This window comes from Gnatocerus cornutus, chromosome 1 (assembly GCF_029298725.1).
Source record: "Gnatocerus cornutus isolate USDA-ARS CGAHR chromosome 1, icGnaCorn1.1, whole genome shotgun sequence".
NCBI lineage: Eukaryota > Metazoa > Arthropoda > Insecta > Coleoptera > Tenebrionidae > Gnatocerus > Gnatocerus cornutus.
In genome coordinates this window covers 8,989,467-9,008,615 of record NC_142233.1, presented here as the reverse complement: position 1 = coordinate 9,008,615, position 19,149 = coordinate 8,989,467, and the positions used below count along the sequence as shown (strand labels likewise).

Below are 19,149 nucleotides of genomic sequence, written 5' to 3'. Positions count from 1 at the left end.
AAGCCGGTGTAGGATCGACGATCGATATGGCAACTAGCCCAATCAGCGTCAACGAAACCCTGCAGACTCACAGACTTCTTGTGGTATACGATGCCATGAGTTTTAGTCCCCTTCAAATAGCGAAGTATTCTTTTTGCAGAAATCCAGTGTTCCCTGCGGTAACAGGTGTTGAATTGGCTCGAATAACTGACAGCATACGCGATGTCTGGTCTGGTAGCAACTGCCAAATAATTCAATGAACCAATTAATTCCCTATAAGGAATATTCTTTATTTCTTCTGATTCTTCAGCTTGATTGCCATCTTTGCTTGTTTTCTTGCCGACTTCCATAGGAGTAAAAACAGGATTACAATTTTCCATTCCATACCGTCGTAACAAATCTGATATGTACCCAGATTGCGACAAAGATACACAATCATTGCTTTTGTTAATTTCAATACCAAGACAATAGTTAATGTTGCCTAAATCTTTCAGTTCGAATTCGTTCTTCAATTCCTGAAGAATAAAATTTAGATCAATATTCTTCTTGTAAGCAACGATAATATCATCCACGTAAATGAGAACAAAAATTGGATCGTTTTCGTTCTTCATATGATACATACAAGGGTCGGCGGTAGTAGGCTTCAAATTCATAATAATCAATTTCTCGTGGAATTTCTTGTGCCATTGATGACCCGCTTGTTTTAATCCATAAAGAGCTTTTCGCAACTTGCACACTTTGTTGAACCCTTTGAGCGATTTCAACATTTTTCTGGCTTTCATTGAAATTTCGTCATCATTACCTCGACGATTTACTATTTCGGTTAAAGATTCTGACAAAAGTTTCGGTACTTCCATGAACAGATCTTCTTCAATTTCTCCATTTAGATAAGCCGTCTTGATATCAAACTGACATATGTTCAAGTCCAGTTGCACTGACAGAGCAAGTAAAAGTCTTAAAGAACCTAATCGAGCTACAGGAGCGTATGTATCATTGAAATCAATGCCTGGTCGTTGAGAAAATCCTCGAGCAACAACGCGTGCTTTTCTCCTTTCCAGCGTACCATCCGCGTTGTATTTGTTACGGAGAATCGTTCTACAACCGATTATGTTTGCGTTGTTGGATCGCTCGACGATATCCCATGTATCATTCTTTATTAGACATTCGACTTCGTCGATAATGGCATTTCTCCATTCTTCGGCGTTGATTCCATCTAAAGCTTCCTTCCACGATATTTCACCCATAAGTCCGTAGTTCGTTTCGTCCACTTCAATACGTTCGTCTTCGTTTATGTTAGCTATTTGAATGTCAATTTTTAAGCTTTCTTCAGTCTCTGCTGTTGCAACATTTTTGGTGTGGTAAACTTTTCTTGGTCGACCTGCTTGACCAGTTCTAATTTTCTTTGGTCTACCGGGACCAAGATTTTGATCAAGATTTTCCAGTGTTCGCTCTACGTCGATTGATACTGGTACTCGTTCTGGTTCTATTTCTTGTTCTTGATCTTGTTGTGGGATTATTTGATTCAACGATGATACGTTTTTCTCCATACTTCTTACATCTTCGATCGGAATAACCCTATATTCCTCTTCCGGAGGGTTGACATTTACAGTTTCGGTCTTGGTTTCGATAACTTGACGAAACTCCCCCTTAAAGGTATCGGTAAATTTCGTGTCGCGTGAAATTATTACCTTCTGCATCGATGGTATCCAGACGCGATAACCCTTTGGATTTGAGTCATATCCCAAGAACCTTCCTCTAAGACTTCTTGTTTCGAATTTTCCTTTGCCCGGTTTCTTGTTGAGAGCGAAAACTTGTTCTCCGAAAGTTCTAAAATAACTAACGTCCGCCCGCTTCCCGTGCCATAATTCGAAAGGAGTCTTCCCGTTGATCGAATTAGAAATCGAACGATTCCGGATGTAGTTTGCAGTAGCCAAAGCTTCCGCCCAGAATTGTTCAGGAAAGTTCGCTTGTCTTAACATACATCTGGTCATTTCTACTAGAGTTCGATTCTTTCTTTCTGCTACGCCATTTTGTTGTGGTGTGTATGTCACAGAAAGTTTTCTATGAATTCCTTGGTTCTTCAAATACCTTTCAAATTCGTCATTACAAAATTCGGTTCCGTTGTCAGATTGTAACTCCTTCAATTTGTGACTAGTTTGTCTTTCCACTGAATGCAAATATTCTTTAAATGCTTCAAAAACATCAGATTTTCTACGCAAGAACTTAACTTCGGTATAACGAGAGTGATCGTCGGTAAAAGTGACAAAGTATTTAGCTTTACCTCTCGATTCTGTTTTCATAGGACCACACACGTCTGCGTGAACAATCTCCAACAATTTCTTGCTTCTTTCAAAACGTGTTGGAAATGGTTGTACTGTCATTTTGTTTTCCAAACAAATTTCACAAGGAGGCATATTCTTTTCAGTTCCAAAATCTGGGCCCATAACCTGTTGAAATTAAACGGTGCCAGACGGTGAATAGTTTATTTTATATGAATGAACAACACGTAAAGATAATTATTCGAAGTACATACATACTTTGACAGTACATTCAACTAACTTTGTTTTTATAACATACTAAAAGAAGGCCCTGCGATCCAGTCGCCAACTAATAGAAATAACTATTCTAACAGTTAACAACATTTGTGAATCAACAATCTCGATCAGTGTGGCATCGTTCACATGAAACCATAATTACATTACTCGTTGATGAACCGACTTGACTAACGCCAACAATACAACAGCAACGTTACTATTGCTTTGAATACTGGAAATTTAAATTATTGGGAGAACAGTTCAGCAATGTTGCCATTTTCCTAATTTTCTTTTGGTTCTTCTGCGAAAACAGAGTCTGGAATTTTTTTTATAACATTTTTTTGGTATTCTGGGAGACCACCCAATAACCCCCTTTCAAGGTGGTGCGCCACTTTCCGGACACTCTGTATTTAATTTTTTTAACTTGCTGTTATTTTTGGTTTCTTTATACATTCTCTGTTACATTTTTTGGATAAGTTTATATCAGAAAACACAAAAGTTGCAAAAAAATTTAAAATTTCTCATGCAAATCATTATTTTTTAGCCGCCAAATTTGATGCAAAATTATAGAGCTTTTTTGGACTTGCCACTTGTCTGAAGCACTTTGCAAAAATTTTTGAAGTGAAATATGTTAATTATGACAGGTAAAGTTTTGCAGATAGAAATTGGTTTTTATGGCAGCGAAATAAAAATTATCTAGTCATTACCACAGCCCTCCGAGAGCTGACCGTACCCACAATAAATCATATTGTTCCGATATTCCACAGGGCCGGGATTGTTTACACGCTGAGAGTACTAAAGTTTTGCAGATAGAAATTGGTTTTTATGGTAGGGTCCCATTGTGCTGCAGTTAAGAATGCCAACAATGGAGCAATACCGCAAATATTACCCTGTCATAAATAATATGCTGCTGGTCTTGTCCAGGTCCGTATTGTGTAGTGAAGCGTAATATTAACGCAAAATTTTAAAATTCACCTACTATGAAAAAATAAGTAACTTTTTGTATCTTGGATCATTCATACAGTCTGATCTTTGGGTATGTGATATGTAGCTACTTTAGACTACCTACTTATATTTATTATTGGTTCTTAATGATCTGATAATGCATTTAGAAATATTAAATATTGTCGTCATTAATCTGTAGCAGAATTTATTGTGACAAATTTTTGCCGTTTCTCTTTTATCTGTTGAATGATAGTACCAACCCTTACTATTACAACGTAGCTCGCAGGTAGTACTCTCAGCGTGTAAACAATCCCGGCCCTGTGGAATATCGGAACAATATGATTTATTGTGGGTACGGTCAGCTCTCGGAGGCCTGTGGTAATGACTAGATAATTTTTATTTCGCTGCCATAAAAACCAATTTCTATCTGCAAAACTTTACCTGCGAGCTACGTTGTAATAGTAAGGGTTGGTGCCATCATTCAACAGATAAAAGTGAAACGGCAAAAATTTGTCACAATAAATTCTGCTACAGATTAATGACGACAATATTTAATATTTCTAAATGCATTATCAGATCATTAAGAACCAATAATAAATACAGGGTGTCCCAGAACTCGCGCCCCATATAGCAAGGGAGGGTGCCGACAGCAATACAGATGGTAAATTTCAAAACAAAAATTGTCTAAGATTAATAGTATTCAAGAACTGATAAAAAGTTGATAACCAATCCCGAAAGCTTATTCGAGAAGTGGAGTAAAAGGCCATCCCAATTTCCTAGGCAACGAGAGTCTAATATTCATCTGACCAATGGATGATAGTATGTGTCCATAGTTACCAATTTTCAAATTCTGTTCAGCTTCAGGATTGGCAACAGTTTTTTTGTCTTATCTCGGTTATTTTTTGAGTTGAAATATTATAGTTTCGAAATTTTGGTTCAGAATTGTTGTCTCCTTAAGCCTTTTTTCTCTGGGGCGCGAGTTCTGGGACACCCTGTATAAGTAGGTAGTCTAAAGTAGCTACATACCAAAGATCAGACTGTATGAATGATCCAAGATTACAAAAAGTTACTTATTTTTTCAAAGTAGGTGAATTTTAAAATTTTGCGTTAATATTACGCTTCACTACACAATACGGACCTGGGCAAGACCAGCAGCATATTATTTATGACAGGGTAATATTTGCGGTATTGCTCCATTGTTGGCATACTTAACTGCGGCACAATTGGACCCTACCATAAAAACCAATTTCTATCTGCAAAACTTTAAACACGCATACAATTCCCACTTTTACCAGGAATAACTCACTATTCCATCGCCGGTCGACCGAATAAGAAATACCCATGGTTATACTCGAGTTTATATATTCTACGAACTAATCACCGATTGTAAAACCCATTTCCAGGGTTTATCTAAAGAATAATGCTATTCTCAATTTATACCTGCTTAGTAAAAGCGGCCCTAAAAGCCTGTTAAGGTGGCTCGGGAGTGACAAAAATCCTTTTTTTCGCTTTTTTTGAAATAATATCAACTTGTTATACATCAAACTGTGTATTTTTTTATTTTGTAGGGAGGATGCTATGTTATAACTTGGTTCACTTTATTATAACAATATAAGAGCAAAAAAATTTTTTTTTTGCTTTTTTTTTACTTTTTGGCTATTAATTTTAAACTAATATGAACATGTTATACATCAAAATGTGTATTTTTTTATTTTGTAGGGAGGATGCTATGTTATAACTTGGTTCAGTTTTTTGTATCGTAATTAAAGCAAAAAAACAGGTTTTTTACCATGTTTTTTCATAATTTATACTCTAAATCTTCATAGAATGTCACAAAAATTGGTATGAACATTTGATATGTCAATATAAAGGGCGCTAACTTGACAAATCATTGTAATCTTTTACATTTGTTTAAATATTAATTATTTTACAAAATGCATAATATCTTCGAAAGAAATACCATATGAGCAAAAAAACTTTAGATAAAGGGTGGCTGTCTACAAACTTTTGTTTTGGAAACGTATGTCGGCTTTTGTTGTCATACCCAATCATATGTGCTTGAATCTTTGATGTCTTCGGCTCTTTAAACTTCTTGTTCTGCCAGAACCATTGCTACGATGCACGCTCCCGATTTCTTCAAATAACTGCACGCCAATCCATACCATAATAAAATAATCACCATCCAAAGATGCCATGCCGAGAACTGTCAAATTTTGACGGCTTAGTTTAGACAATCAACGACAAATTCATTTGTTTTTCATGGCCTCCTATTATCTAAAATTTTGTTGCTCATACGGTACCTAAAAGCGGGCAATATTGGGTAAATAAATAGAAGAAAAATATCTACGTTAAATCCGCCAAAATTTTTTGCTTATAAACCTTTCCTTTTTTATTATAAATTATTGTTTGTAAAGTTATTTAAGCTGTTAGTTCGCCTGTTTTACCGCTGGTGGCGCAAGAGAAGTTTCGAAGTTTGCGGACCCCAAAATATTACCTGCTTCGGTTCACAAAACCGTAACTATAATCGCTTTATGAACTCCTAATTTACTGAGACGAATAGCACATTTCTTCTCTTGAAAAAGATACTTTTTGTGGCGTACCTACATATTACTGATCATTTGGTTTAACTCCGTCTACCTTTTGGGCCAATTGAATTTTAGCTGAAAGTCTGATTTACTCTGCAACGCTTTGATAGTTCGTCGATATTTGCCAGAAGCCGGGGTAGAAATGTCTACACATTAGAAGACGAAACAAGATCAAAATCGACGACGATTTCAAGATTAATAAAATTCAAGCAAAACTGCAAATCTTCTTGACAAGTGTGACACTAGAGTCGTCAAATTTTTGATTATGTTGTGTAAAGGAGGCTAGCCATTATTTGATTCGACAAATTCAAATCGTCATTTGTCCATGTGGGCGGGGTTAAACCAAAGTTACAAAATTCCGACTATAGTTGTGATATATTTTTTGAATAAAAAATCAGCTTTAAATAAAATCAGAAATGGAATAGAATTTATTAAATGCTACAGATTTTTTTGCGTCATGGAGAGTTATTTTGACTAAACACAAAAAATCGCAAATAGTAAATTCAGTATGAACTAGTCATAAACAGAAATTTAAAAGACCTAAATCCGTAAGTTCGCTTATTTATAATATTTATTTATGATAGCAGGGGATGGGGTGGGTGGGCAAATGTAGGGGAATGTCAATTAAAGGTTTTGAAAATTGCTAGGCAGGTACCTAATGACCTAGGTATTCCCAAAGCTTCCAAATAATTTAAATTGTTGGGATAGCATAATGTAAAAATATAACTTGACTCATTCCACTTTTTTTTTAAACTGTACTGGAGAAGGGAATCATAGACATTAAATTGCAAATTAATTTGTGCAAGAACATAATTGAGACCTACCTTTCCAAAACGTTTTAAGTGCCAATTTACGCAAAAACGGAATTTCTTTGGATTTGGATTGTATAATCCCAAATCAATGTTTTGCTGCAAGTGGTTTTGCTAAACATCTGCTACATTTGAAATTAAACAAGTGTGAAAGTCAAAACGTTGTCCTAAATATAAGCCAAGCAAAAATCAAGGTAAAAATCGAATCAGAAACCAAGACAAGTGTGGAAGAGCTTTTCAAAAAGTGTCGAGAAATACCGGGGCACAATATAAGTCGATTTTTCGATATTTTTCGATTTTTCGTCGAAAGACGATTTTAAAAAGTGTCCACCTTAGCTGGACTTACAATGTTTCGACGCGCATTAGTAGACGGACTTACAACGTTTTGGAAATTTGCACACTTTTAACAGTTTTTTAAAGATTGATCATAAACTTTTTTTCGATTTTCTTTTGCGGAAATGGTTTCAAAAAACATTAGAATAACACATACAAAATTACAGATGCCCACTACAATCGATCTTCATATGAAGCACAAACGCTTTTCAGTATCTATTAGAAGTCTTCCATAATTACTAAATTGGATTAGAATAGAGCTCTTTAAAGTCATTAAAAGCCAATTCCACAATTTCAACGCATACTTTCGGGAAAGCTTAGCTCCAAGATGTGAGTTCAGTGGAAGATCATAAATAGACTGTAATGGTAAAATATTTTAATATGTTAAATTTGCTTATTTAAACTATTGTTTAAAGTCCAACAAAGCGGACAGTTACCTCTACCAATTGCTGAGAACGCAATTGAGTAATGAGTTCAATACCCATTACCTTTAGCGAAATACTTCCATATATGGTAATGGTTATTGCAGGTAAATCTGCTGATACAACTCAATTTGTTTGTTATAAATAGTTGCCATAAAATGTATAGTCAGTAAGAGTCATCGTCCTCACCATCAATGTATTGTCAATGTGTAAAGAAAGTGTGAATAGAACTTCCCCGTAATTTGACTTCGATTATTTGGTACCCGAATCCCATCATCACAAGACCCTCATTATAGGGGATTTTAAATTATGGTCATGACCGACCATCTGACCTGACCATCTGAGTCGGTCCCAGTGTATTGCTGGTTGCTCTGGTAAAGAATTGAAATTTCGAGCCACCTTAAATTTGAATTTGCTTCTCGCCTGATCAGCGAAGTTAAGCAACGTCGGGCGCAGTTAGTACTCGGATGGGCGACCGCTTGGGAACACCGCGTGTCGTTGCTTCATTTTTGTACGTATTTTTTGACATTGAAAAATTAACAATTTCCATATCAGGACGTCTTCAACACCTTTGGTGGGCGTTAAATGTTAATGTCTACCGTGTGATTAATTAAATTTCCATTTTATGCAGGCCTTGCATTTAGAACGTATGTCCGATTCTTGCTCAAAAACTGTAAAATTTCTTAAAAAAACTGTTTGAATACATCAAATCTGCTGTGGTGGTGTTAGTTACGACTTTTTTTTCAACGTCAACTGGGAAATAGAATTTTAATTAATCGCACGACATAAAACGGGTGTTTTGCCATAATCTCTCTATTTCTAATTGAATTTCAGACTTGAGGAGAGTCGCAGCTTAAACTAATGGAAATGGAAATTTGGGTCGCAAATACTAAAAAGGCTGAGAAACAAAAAGTACGTAAGAAGATTTGTGGATTGGTGAAATTGTGGTGCCATTACGAAATCCAGTCAGTTCGATCAGTTGATTGGAACTATTAAGCGAAAAACTGATTGATTTTTAAATGGAAAAACAAAAAATGTGTAGCAAGAGATAAAGTGAATTTTATTAAAATTCCAGCATGCACCATTGCATAACCCTATTTACAAAATAGTTCTAGATTTAGTACAAGTAGTGAACTTTTCAAGAGAATACATTATTTACAAATTATTACAGTCTGTTTAATACATCATTTACTTTACTTTACTTTTTATTTATAATAATGAACTAATGAATACCTAAAAAAAGTAATGCCTTCTAACTGATAAATACATGCACATCTTAACTGTAATCATCTATAAATATTATTTACTTGTTTAATTAAAATCTAATATTTTTTAAGTTTACATAATACTTTGTCACCCTATGACTTTTTGTTAACAAAAGAATATTGAAAAATACAGTGGAACTTGACATTACCCTAAAATATTTCCATAAATTATTAATTGTTAAATATACTTATTTTTTCTAATTTTTAGTTTTATCACAATTTAAGCAGGTATACTATTTCATAAAATATACTCATACTTAAACAATAAATTAAGTAACAATAACTTAAATGACTAGAAAAACATTAGTTTTTGAACGTAAATGCAACAAAATATTAAATGCAACAATTAAAAAAAACACATTTACGTAACAACAGAATCACATTCTTTAAATTTAAACCATTCTGGCAATTAATAAACGTAGTAAAACTAATATCAACTTGCCGGCGAATGAATAAATACCACAATACAAAGTCTATAAGACTGATGAGATCAATTATCTCGCAACGGGTTTATATCTGTACAACTTTAGAGAAACTTTGCCTGATACAGTCTTAAGAATGGCTCCTGCTTCATCTCGTGACGAATTTTCGACACTTTGTCCGTTCACAGACACTAACAGGTCCCCTTTCATTATTCTGCCGTCCACATCAGCGGTTCCTCCATTTATCTAAACTCTCCGAATTAATTCAGAAACGTCACTCCTCTCATATACTTACAATATCTCCAATGTACACCCCTTTCCCTGACTTCCTCGCGATAACACTCAAGCCCAGCCCTTTTCCGGGCTTTTTGATTAGGTCCACGTCCAGCTTAGTAAAATCGATTTTTTCAGGTCGGTATACGAGAAGTTTCATCTACAATCAAACAAATTATGAGGAAAGTTCAAATTAAGAGCGGTCAGTTGAATTATCACAGCTCAACAAAAAAATATATTTTTTTTGTTGCCCTGGATATCTCTGCGGATTTCTATGTTTTTAAGACCATAGTTTTCGAATATATTCCTTGAAAGTACTTAATTGGCTCTGGTTTTTATGATTTTGGCGTATTTATATTTTCAATAATTTAGAGTTTAAGACGGCTCTTCAGAACACGATTATAATAAAGTATTTATTATCATGTTGAAAATCGCTTTGTGCACGCCACGTGACCAACAAAAGTTGGAATTCTTCAAGATTTTCAGTAAATATGGACGTAAAGTTACACTTTCTGTAGTCATCTATACAGGGTTCGGCAACACTTGTGTCCACCCCCAAAATCGTCTTTAATTTTAAAGATAAAATTTTGAAAATATACATACGCTTACAGTTGACAAAGCTCTAGAAGCTGACGCAAAAATTTGTTTTTTATCACTGATAGTTTTGGCGTCGCGACGCCTTAAAAATGTAATTTTAATTAATTGTGAGGGTTCGTGATATCAACCTCTGATTTAATTTTTTTTCAATATAAATGTGTTAAAAATATCTCAGTTGTCATTTTAGATTCAATGCAAATTGTCTTCAAAATTGGAGAACAAAATGCTGTTTTATCAAGTTAGTTTCCAATTTCATTACGTCAAAATTGGGAACTAAGTTTACACCCATCTGTCAATATCTTGTGTCACAAATGACATCTATCCTTTGGCTCGCTTTAGATTGCAACAAAAGTCTTACTTGGTAAAATTGTCGCTTTGTCGATGTTAATTAACGAATTCTGGTGTTCATAAAGTGCAACATGCCCGTGTTAATCAAAATTAACCTTAATAAGAGTGAATGAAGTGACTTGTGAAATTTTGGTGTAAACGTAGTTTGCCACTGCTCTGTCATAATTTTGAAAACCAACTTGATAAAACAGCGTTTTTTTCGCAAATTTTAAACACAATTTGCATTAGATTTAAAATAAAAACTCAGATATTTGTATCATAGTTATGTTGAAAAAAAATTGAATTCGCGAATATTTCCGCAAAAACTCAAAAATCGCTAAAAATTATACTTCTTAGGCGTCTTGACGCCAACCAAACCGTGATAAAAAACAAATTTTTGTGTCAGCTTCTAGAGCTTTGTCAACTATGAGCGTATGCAAAATTTCAAAATTTTATCTTTAAAATTAAAGACGATTTTAGGGGTGGACACAAGTGTTGCCGGACCCTGTATACAGGTGGTTCGGAAAGTGGCGCACCACCTTGAAAGGGGGTAATTGGGTGATCCCCCAGAGTACCAAAAAAATGTTAAAAAAAATTTCGGACTCTGTTTTCGCAGGAGGACCAAAAGAAAATTAGGAAAATGGCAACATTGCTCAACTGTTCCACCAATAATTTAAATTTCTAGTATTTAAAGCCATAGTAACGTTGCTGTTGTATTGTTGGCGTTAGTCAGGTCGGTTCATGAACGAGTAATGTAACTATGGTTTCAAGTGAACGATGCCACACTAATCGACATTGTTGATTCAAAAATTTTGTAAACTCAGGCATTTCTCAGAAGATTTTTCTGATTTTTTTTGCACTATGCCTTTGCGCAAAATGTCTTTAAGGTAACAAATTCATTTAAACCTAAAATAATTGCTCAGAAATTTAAATTTATTAAAATTAAATTAAATTAAACTTTGGCATTAAACTTTACCTCTTCAGTCCATCATATCTCGAAAAATTGAAGACATGATTTTTTTTTAACATTTTTCCTTTGATCTATGGCATTGTCCGATGATACAGTATCACGGTGGTGCGCGACTTTCCGGACACCTGTACTGTGGCTATGAAACGCCAAAGAAATGTGCCGCTCATTACAAATGTGGGTTTTGATTTGGCAACTGACATTTACTGTTAACCTCAAACATGAAACAAAGTAAGTTTTGCGAAATAAACTGTTTTAGTTGTGGTTTAACAAACTAAAAATCAAAAACTTGGACACAAAACCGTGACTAAAACGTCATTAAAGTAAGTAACAGTATACATAATTTTCAAGATAGTTTATATTCACTATGAAAACAAAGCGGCAAAACAGTGTACGACAGGAATTCCGAAGCCACGCTTGTGCTAGAAACATTTATAAACACCTTGTAGATATCCTGAGAATCTAGGAAATTATAGTGACGAACAGGAGAAGAGCTTCCACCATTCTAAAAGTAATGAAAGAATGGGTATCGGGGTAGATGGGATCGTCACCGGATGGCAGATTACTGTTGATCTTTAAAGAGATTTTTGCTAAAAAAATATAAAAGACGCGCTTATAAAATGCGTTTTATTAAAGTTTAACATAAGTTTTATATTTTTTTTTCTTTTTTAGCTTCTATGTTCATTAATTAACCACTCAAACGAAACAAATTTTAATAATTTCCAAAAAAAAGATATTTAAGAATGTACTTGTTATTTCTTTCTCAATTTTACCGATATTTTTAGTTAAATATAAAAATCAAGATTGAAAAAAAAATCAGAGCCAATTTTCCAAAACCATCCATAGTTTCGTGACTTGTTGGCACAGAAGTATTCGAAACCACTCTTACATCAAGGGCAACAAAATCATTGTTGACCAGTGTTATTTATTATTATTTATCTGTATCAGTCAGTACGACATCTGTCAATTATTTGACGTTTAAACGTCAAAGAGCCGAATAGATAAATAATAATTCAATTGATCACCCTGTATATGGATAACCTTTAAAACAGTAATTATACTTTTTTGCTAGCTTCAACAATCTCCTTTTAAATACAAAATCGATATAAGATTGAAAGATTTAATTGCCAAAATGTAACTTTTATTACAAGTACTGCATCGATTTTCTCTTTGATAGACATTACAGACGCGCTTCTTAGTAAGCCATTAGAAATTAAGTGGATTGCAAGAAGAGACAGTAAATAATGGTAAAAATCACGAAAACCGAAAGTATGAGAAACTAGAGGAAGTCGTTTAGTTTGTCTGCAAAAAAACACGACGCGACAGAAATTAAAACGAAAAAGAATCGTAAATAAAATCCCTAGGCGATGAGACAAAAATGATAAATTAAACATTATTGATAAAGAAATAAAAAAGAATCCAAGATAAAGAAGAAAAGAAGTTTCGTGGGAAAAAACAGTTTAAGTGCGTCTAAAGATATTTGAGAACAGAGATAATCACTTTTCGAGTACCACTAGTCCCTGGTAAACCATCTATCTAATGACCGAACTCTGACCCAAATCCTATTAAAGTACCCCGACTACCTGCTCCTTTATTAGGGTTGTTTTCTTGAACTCTACTTAGATAATTCTCCGAAAATTGTACAAATAACATTTAAATGTTTTCCACAGCTTCGTTAGTCTTCAGTTTAAGCCCATCACTAGTTGCAAACGGTCAAGTGTTGAAAATAAATCAAATATGTGGAGGCCGTGGAGTGAACACGAAACAAGAAACATTGAAGACGAAGTGATGAATGTTGAAAACGCAGTTGTGAAAGTCGAAGATGTCAAGAGTCTATGTAAAATTACCAACCAAAAAGAACGAAATTTTCTTCCTCCGGACGCAAAACACATCATTCTTAACGTCTACGACACATTGAAAGAAAAACAACAAGTGCGAGAAGAAGAATTAATCGCGACTACGGCCGAATTCACAAAGACTCCTTATTCATCTGTCTGGCGAATTGTTAAGTCTGGTATCGCATCAAGGAGAACACGACTGGATAGAGGAGGTACTCGCAGGTTAAAAGTGGAGGAACACGCAGATACCGTAAGACAAATTATTTATGCTGCGTACCGAAGGAATTATGTACCCACACTAAAGTATATCCAAGGAAAAATCGTCGAATCTATAGGGTTGCATTGTTGCGTTGGAACCATACGAAAATTTTTGAAAAGGATTGGCTTTCGTTATAAAACTTTAGAAATAAGACATGATTTGAAGGAGTCAAGTGATGAGGACAACTATGATAAATAGTTTTTTTTATATAATTTTTAATGGTTTTAGTACAATAAATGTTTTTAAACCTTGTATTTTATTTAGAACTTCGCCTCTATTCTCTCTATTCTCAAATATCTTTAGACAAAGTTTAAAAAAAATATATCAAGTTAGTAAAATGGGGAAAAGTAAGCATTTAAAGACTGAAAACAATCCAAATAAATTGAAGAATTTAATGAATTCAGTCATTTGAATCTAAAAATTGTCTATACTTAACAAAATTAGAGAAATTAAAAAATTGCAACAAAGTATAGCAAAAAACTTGAAAAAAGCAATTAATTGAAATTCTAAGAAAGAATCCTAGAAATTTATAAAATATTATCAAAATATAGTAGAAAGAAAAGAATTCTTCACAAAAAAATGCAAAGAATAGTATTGTAATAAGAATCAAATTGAGGAATGGAAGTTTAGAAGCCTGACAAGACAATAAAAAAATAGTATATACGCAAAAAGCCAAAAAAGAAATCGAATGAAAGAATTCCAGTACATAAATTGTAGAAACAAATAAAAAACCTCCAAAGCAAGAATTGAAACTATCAAAAAACAGACTTAATTAAAATAGCTACAGACAGGATTCACTTTAGAAATTTTAAGATGACCAGGTTGGCATCATTACCTCTATATTGCCATTGCAACATTTGCAACAGGAACCAATTACACGACAAAACTGTTAGAAGATGGACATTTGCAACCTGAACCGACTGTATGTATTCTGCTTTGTGTTTCAATGCGACACTACTATTATTTTTATTTCACTTCATTCATTTTGTGGTTCTTATAAGTACTTCTTCACTAGTTATATGAGCAAAAATGTTTTTATTTACGGGTTTCTTAGTGTAAGTAAGCTGTTAATTGATAAATTTCATTTGTCAACTATGTAATTGTTCATTAGATAAAATTACAACATTGTGAGAATTAATGACAATCTATAATCGTCTGCTGAAGTCTTCAAAAAATCAATAGTAGACTTTTAACGTCAACAAAAACACTTTATTATTTCTAGTTATCCGCAGGAATTATGTTTTCTACCACAGGCCAGATCAATTTTTTTTTATCATAAGGTACGTTGAATAATCTACTATTGTCAAGTCGAAATAACGATTGATGTAATGTAGTTCTATTGTGTTACTTGTTGCACAGCGTGTTTCAAAATGACTTCCATCTAGTTACGTTTGGAATGTAATCTCTTTTAACTAGTTCTGTCACTTTGAACTTCTGTCAATAGTTTCACTTGTCATAATCTCCAATAGGAAAAGAATTCAAACAGAAAAATTAAGCAGATGTTTTAAGTCAGTTTTATTTCTTCAGCGATCCAGTTGTCCTAGATTAGTACCTACCTAATAATTTTTGAAACTTACTTTTGTACGACTAGACAAAAACCATTTTAAAAGACGCTGTATGATGGATAGATTTCATAACGCATTTTTTTTATTATACAAGATGTTCATAAATGTTTCTAGTATCAAAAGTGACTATGAAGTATCAAAGAAATTTGCCGCTCATTACAAATGTAGGTTTAGATTTTTTAACTGACATTTGTAGTTCCTCAATCATGGAGCAAAGTAAGTTGTGGTTTGAAACCTATAAATTAATAAATAAATAAATAAAAAAAATAAAATAAATTAAATAAAAAAAATAAATTATAGAGTGTTGGCGGGAAAAAAGTTCTAGATTTTACATCAAATTAATGAGAGAACCAAAATACATTGAAATTTTTCAATTATCGAGAAATTCAAATTATCGAGAGTCTACTGTAGTTACATTCATTACGAAAACAAAGTGGCAAAATAGTGCGCGACAAAAAGTCCAGAGCTACCCTTGATGCTAGAAGCACCTTGTACAACAAATGATGAGATAAAGCTCATTACATAACTAAAAGGAGTAATCACGGTCGTAGATAAAATAATGCATTATTATATGATGCGATCAAATAAAAACTCATCCTGTTATCCTTGCAAATCCAAAGCGTGCCCTTAATTGACACATTGACAGCTGCCAAATTTGAAGTTATTAGCGAGAACTGTTTTTAAATGAAAATAATTAAAAGATGTCAATTATTTGTCATAACAGAACTTATCGTAATACGTTTTATGTATAACAGTTTTTTTTAATCAAAGACATGACTTGATATTTCAAAGCCAACTGAGGGTAAGTTTTCTTGATCAATATCGTTATATGAATACGTTAACAATATTTCTACTACAAGGTGTTTATAAATGTTTTTAGCATCAAGAGTGGCTGTGAAATTCCTGCCGTGCACTATTTTGCCGCTTTGTTTTCATAGTGAATATAACTATCTTGAAAATTATTTACAATGTAACTTACATTCATGACGTTTCAGTTACAGTTTTGTGCCCAAGTTTTTAATTTTCAGATTTGAAACCACAACTAGTACAGTTTATTTCTCAAAATTTACTTTGCTTTGTGTTTGAGGTTAACTGCAAATGTCAGTTGAAAAATCGAAACCCGCATTTGTAATGAGCGGCAAATTTTTTTGACATTTCATAGCCAGCCTTGATGCTAGAAACATTTATAAACACCTTGTATAAGATAATATTGAAGAAAACACAATAATATTCTGCAATCCGGATGCGTAATTGAAAATCTTATTTTCTGTGCCCGCTTTATCTAAATTTTCTGCATCGCCGGTTACATATATATTCACCTTTGGCAGTGTTTGTCTCAAAGCTTGTAAAGCTGTGGTGTATGTTACGTCCTTCAGTTGCGTTCCATTGACTTCTAAAATTTGGTCGCCAGGCCTCAAGCGACCATCTTTATCCGCCTTGCCTCCTGGGTATACCTCCACAACAGCGATCCCATTCTGGAAAAGTAAAAGTTTGACTTTTTCAGAGACGTCTCTAGTGTTTACCGGTATAACAGTGTCTTTTCCACCCACGAAGAATATGCCTAATCCTTTGTTATCCGTCGGGATTTCAATCGTAACGTCTTTTCCTGGTGTAATCGTACATGTGGTCAAATCTGCTGCTGCTTCTGAAAAAAACGTATATCATGTAGAGTGAAAGTTATGATATTGTCAACGAAGAGTAAAGCGTAATTGAGCGCTTTTATGAAAGAAGTTGCTTGAAAATATGAAACCGTTTATCAATTTAAGCTTTTACTAGATCAAAGAGCATTCGTTCTTTAAAAGAAAATTGCGATATAAGATAATCCCTACAATAAAACATAATTAATGAGCAAAAATCTTGAAATATGCATTATAGTAAGCCAATTTAATTTTTCAATCTCTTACGGAAATTTAAATAAACGCAATAAAAAATAAAAAATCATCAAAATTCTGGGATTTCTCGTAGTAGCTATATCTTTTTAAAACGGTTTAAAACAGAAGTACTAAATTTTTTGAGTGGGAATTAAATTTATCGCACACATAAATAATTTGCGATCAAAAATTTCATTACCTCGCAAGTCGTTGCTAAGTTGATACGAACGGGCCTTGTCATTGTTGACAACTTAACCTAACACTTTATTCCATTACAATGTGCAATCCATGAAAATTGCTAAAATGTCTGCACCAAAACTTGAGAGCACTGAACGGTTGTTTTAAAATTAGTGTCTATATGAAATTATAATAAACATACTAATTAATTTTTGACTACACCGTTCCTTATGGTCGAATAAAGACAGCGTCGAAGACGGCCATGGAATTAAAAATGAGTTGGTAAACCTGTTATACAGGATGTCCCAGAACTCGCGCCCCGGAGAGCAAGGGAGGGTGCCAACAGCAATACAGATGATAAATTTCAAAACAAAAATTGACTAAGGTTAATAGTATTCGAGAACTGATAAAAAAGTTAACAACCAATCCCAAAAGCTTTTTCGAGAAGTGGAGTAAATGGCCATCACAATTTCCTAGGCAACGAGAGTCTAATGCTTAACTGGCCAATGGATGATAGTATGTGTCCATAGTTACCAATTTTCAAATTCTGTTCGGCTTCGGGATTGGCTACAGTTTTTTTGTCTTATCTCGGTTATTTTTTGAGTTAAAAAATTATGGTTTCAAAATTTTGGTTTAGAATTATTGCCTCCATAAGCCCTTTTTCTCTGGGGCGCGAGTTCTGGGACACCTGTATATGTAGTTTGACATTTTGGACTTCTTAATAACGACATCTTTTCGTATCAATTAAAGTTTAATTCCAAACAGTATTTTTATAAGTAATATAATGAGTGAGATCGAAATTGTGGGAAATTTTTCCGACAGACGAGTAGTTTTTTCGACGATCAGTTGCACGAGTGAGCGAAGCGAACGAGTGCCAATTGTCTGGACAAACAAACTACGAGTACTGGAGAAAAAATTTCCCACAATTTCGAGCTCTCGAGTTATATTCGTCATGAGAATTTAACGAACTGACAAGCAACTGACAGATCGCCTAGTATTTCCGCGTGGAATTGCAAAAAAGTTTGCTCTGATTGGTTTATTTGAAAAAATAAATGTCTCTTATTGGTCGAATCTAAGGTGATTGAAAAATCTCTAGTTTCTAGTTAAAATCACCACATGTTAATAAATTCGATACACTTTTCAATTCAATGGAATTTATGACATCTTTACCTAAATAAAGAAATAAAAAAGCTTTCTAAAAACATAGGTTTCTCTAATACCGAGAGGTCCCTGTAAACATTTTCAAAAACTTCATACATATTAAAAGAGCTTTTCTCTCTCGGAATATCACCACCGAGTGTTGAAAGTAGGACAGAGTTTCCACATGGCTTATTCAAAATTAGTTATAGAGACTACTCACAGTATCACAAATTTTCTACAGACATTTTGTTTTTTCCTTTTGGAAGTGTCATGGGAAAACCAGTGAATATAACTCGCGAGGAAGCGGATTTTCAGTTCTCGTGAGATTTCGCGAATGCAATAGTTTCCATGTTTGTTATGTAATATAAAGATAGTATTGGACTGCATCTGCTCGAATTTAATAAATAAACGGCTGTAGACTGGACGAATAAACACTAGTGTACCATCTAGGTCAGTTAAAACTATGAATACGATGATTTGATAAGTCAATTCCTATACTGTTGGTCAAAACTCATTACAAGTAACCGATTTACATTGCATGAGATAGTAGTTTGTATACCAAGACGCAAAAATCTCTGTTTTTAGGATTGGAAGAAAATATCGATCGACCCAGCGTTAGTAAGCCCGGAAAACCACTTTCGCATCGTAGTTAATACAATAGTTTTTATTCCGCATTTCCCAGACCACATTTAAAAGTTTTAAAAGGCCCAAAAAAAGGTAACATTACATCTCTTTTCAGCTTTATTTTAATGTGAAGTTACGTTTTAAACACGGAATTTCAAGAGAAATTAACATTTTTGCAAATCAAATTATGTAGTGCTGTAAGTTCTACACTTGCGCA

General features: G+C 33.8%; 1 protein-coding gene across 4 annotated transcripts in view; it reads right to left on the bottom strand.

Moving 5' to 3' along the window:
- Nucleotides 1-8,646: 8,646 nt before the first annotated feature.
- The window catches only part of LOC148180218 (multiple PDZ domain protein-like), a 268,223-nt gene continuing 257,720 nt past the window's right edge, over nt 8,647-19,149 (bottom strand). For 3 of the 4 annotated variants that reach the window (XM_088040527.1, XM_088040552.1, XM_088040543.1), the window contains 4 exons: nt 16,644-16,765; nt 16,440-16,595; nt 9,590-9,727; nt 8,647-9,540 (listed from right to left, as the gene is read on the bottom strand). In XM_088040527.1, coding sequence (XP_087896653.1) covers nt 9,367-9,540; nt 9,590-9,727; nt 16,440-16,595; nt 16,644-16,765 — 590 coding nt within the window. In that variant the 3' untranslated portion in view covers nt 8,647-9,366. The remainder of the gene's footprint in view (nt 9,541-9,589; nt 9,728-16,439; nt 16,596-16,643; nt 16,766-19,149) is intronic. The other variant, XM_088040534.1, reaches the window with a different exon arrangement.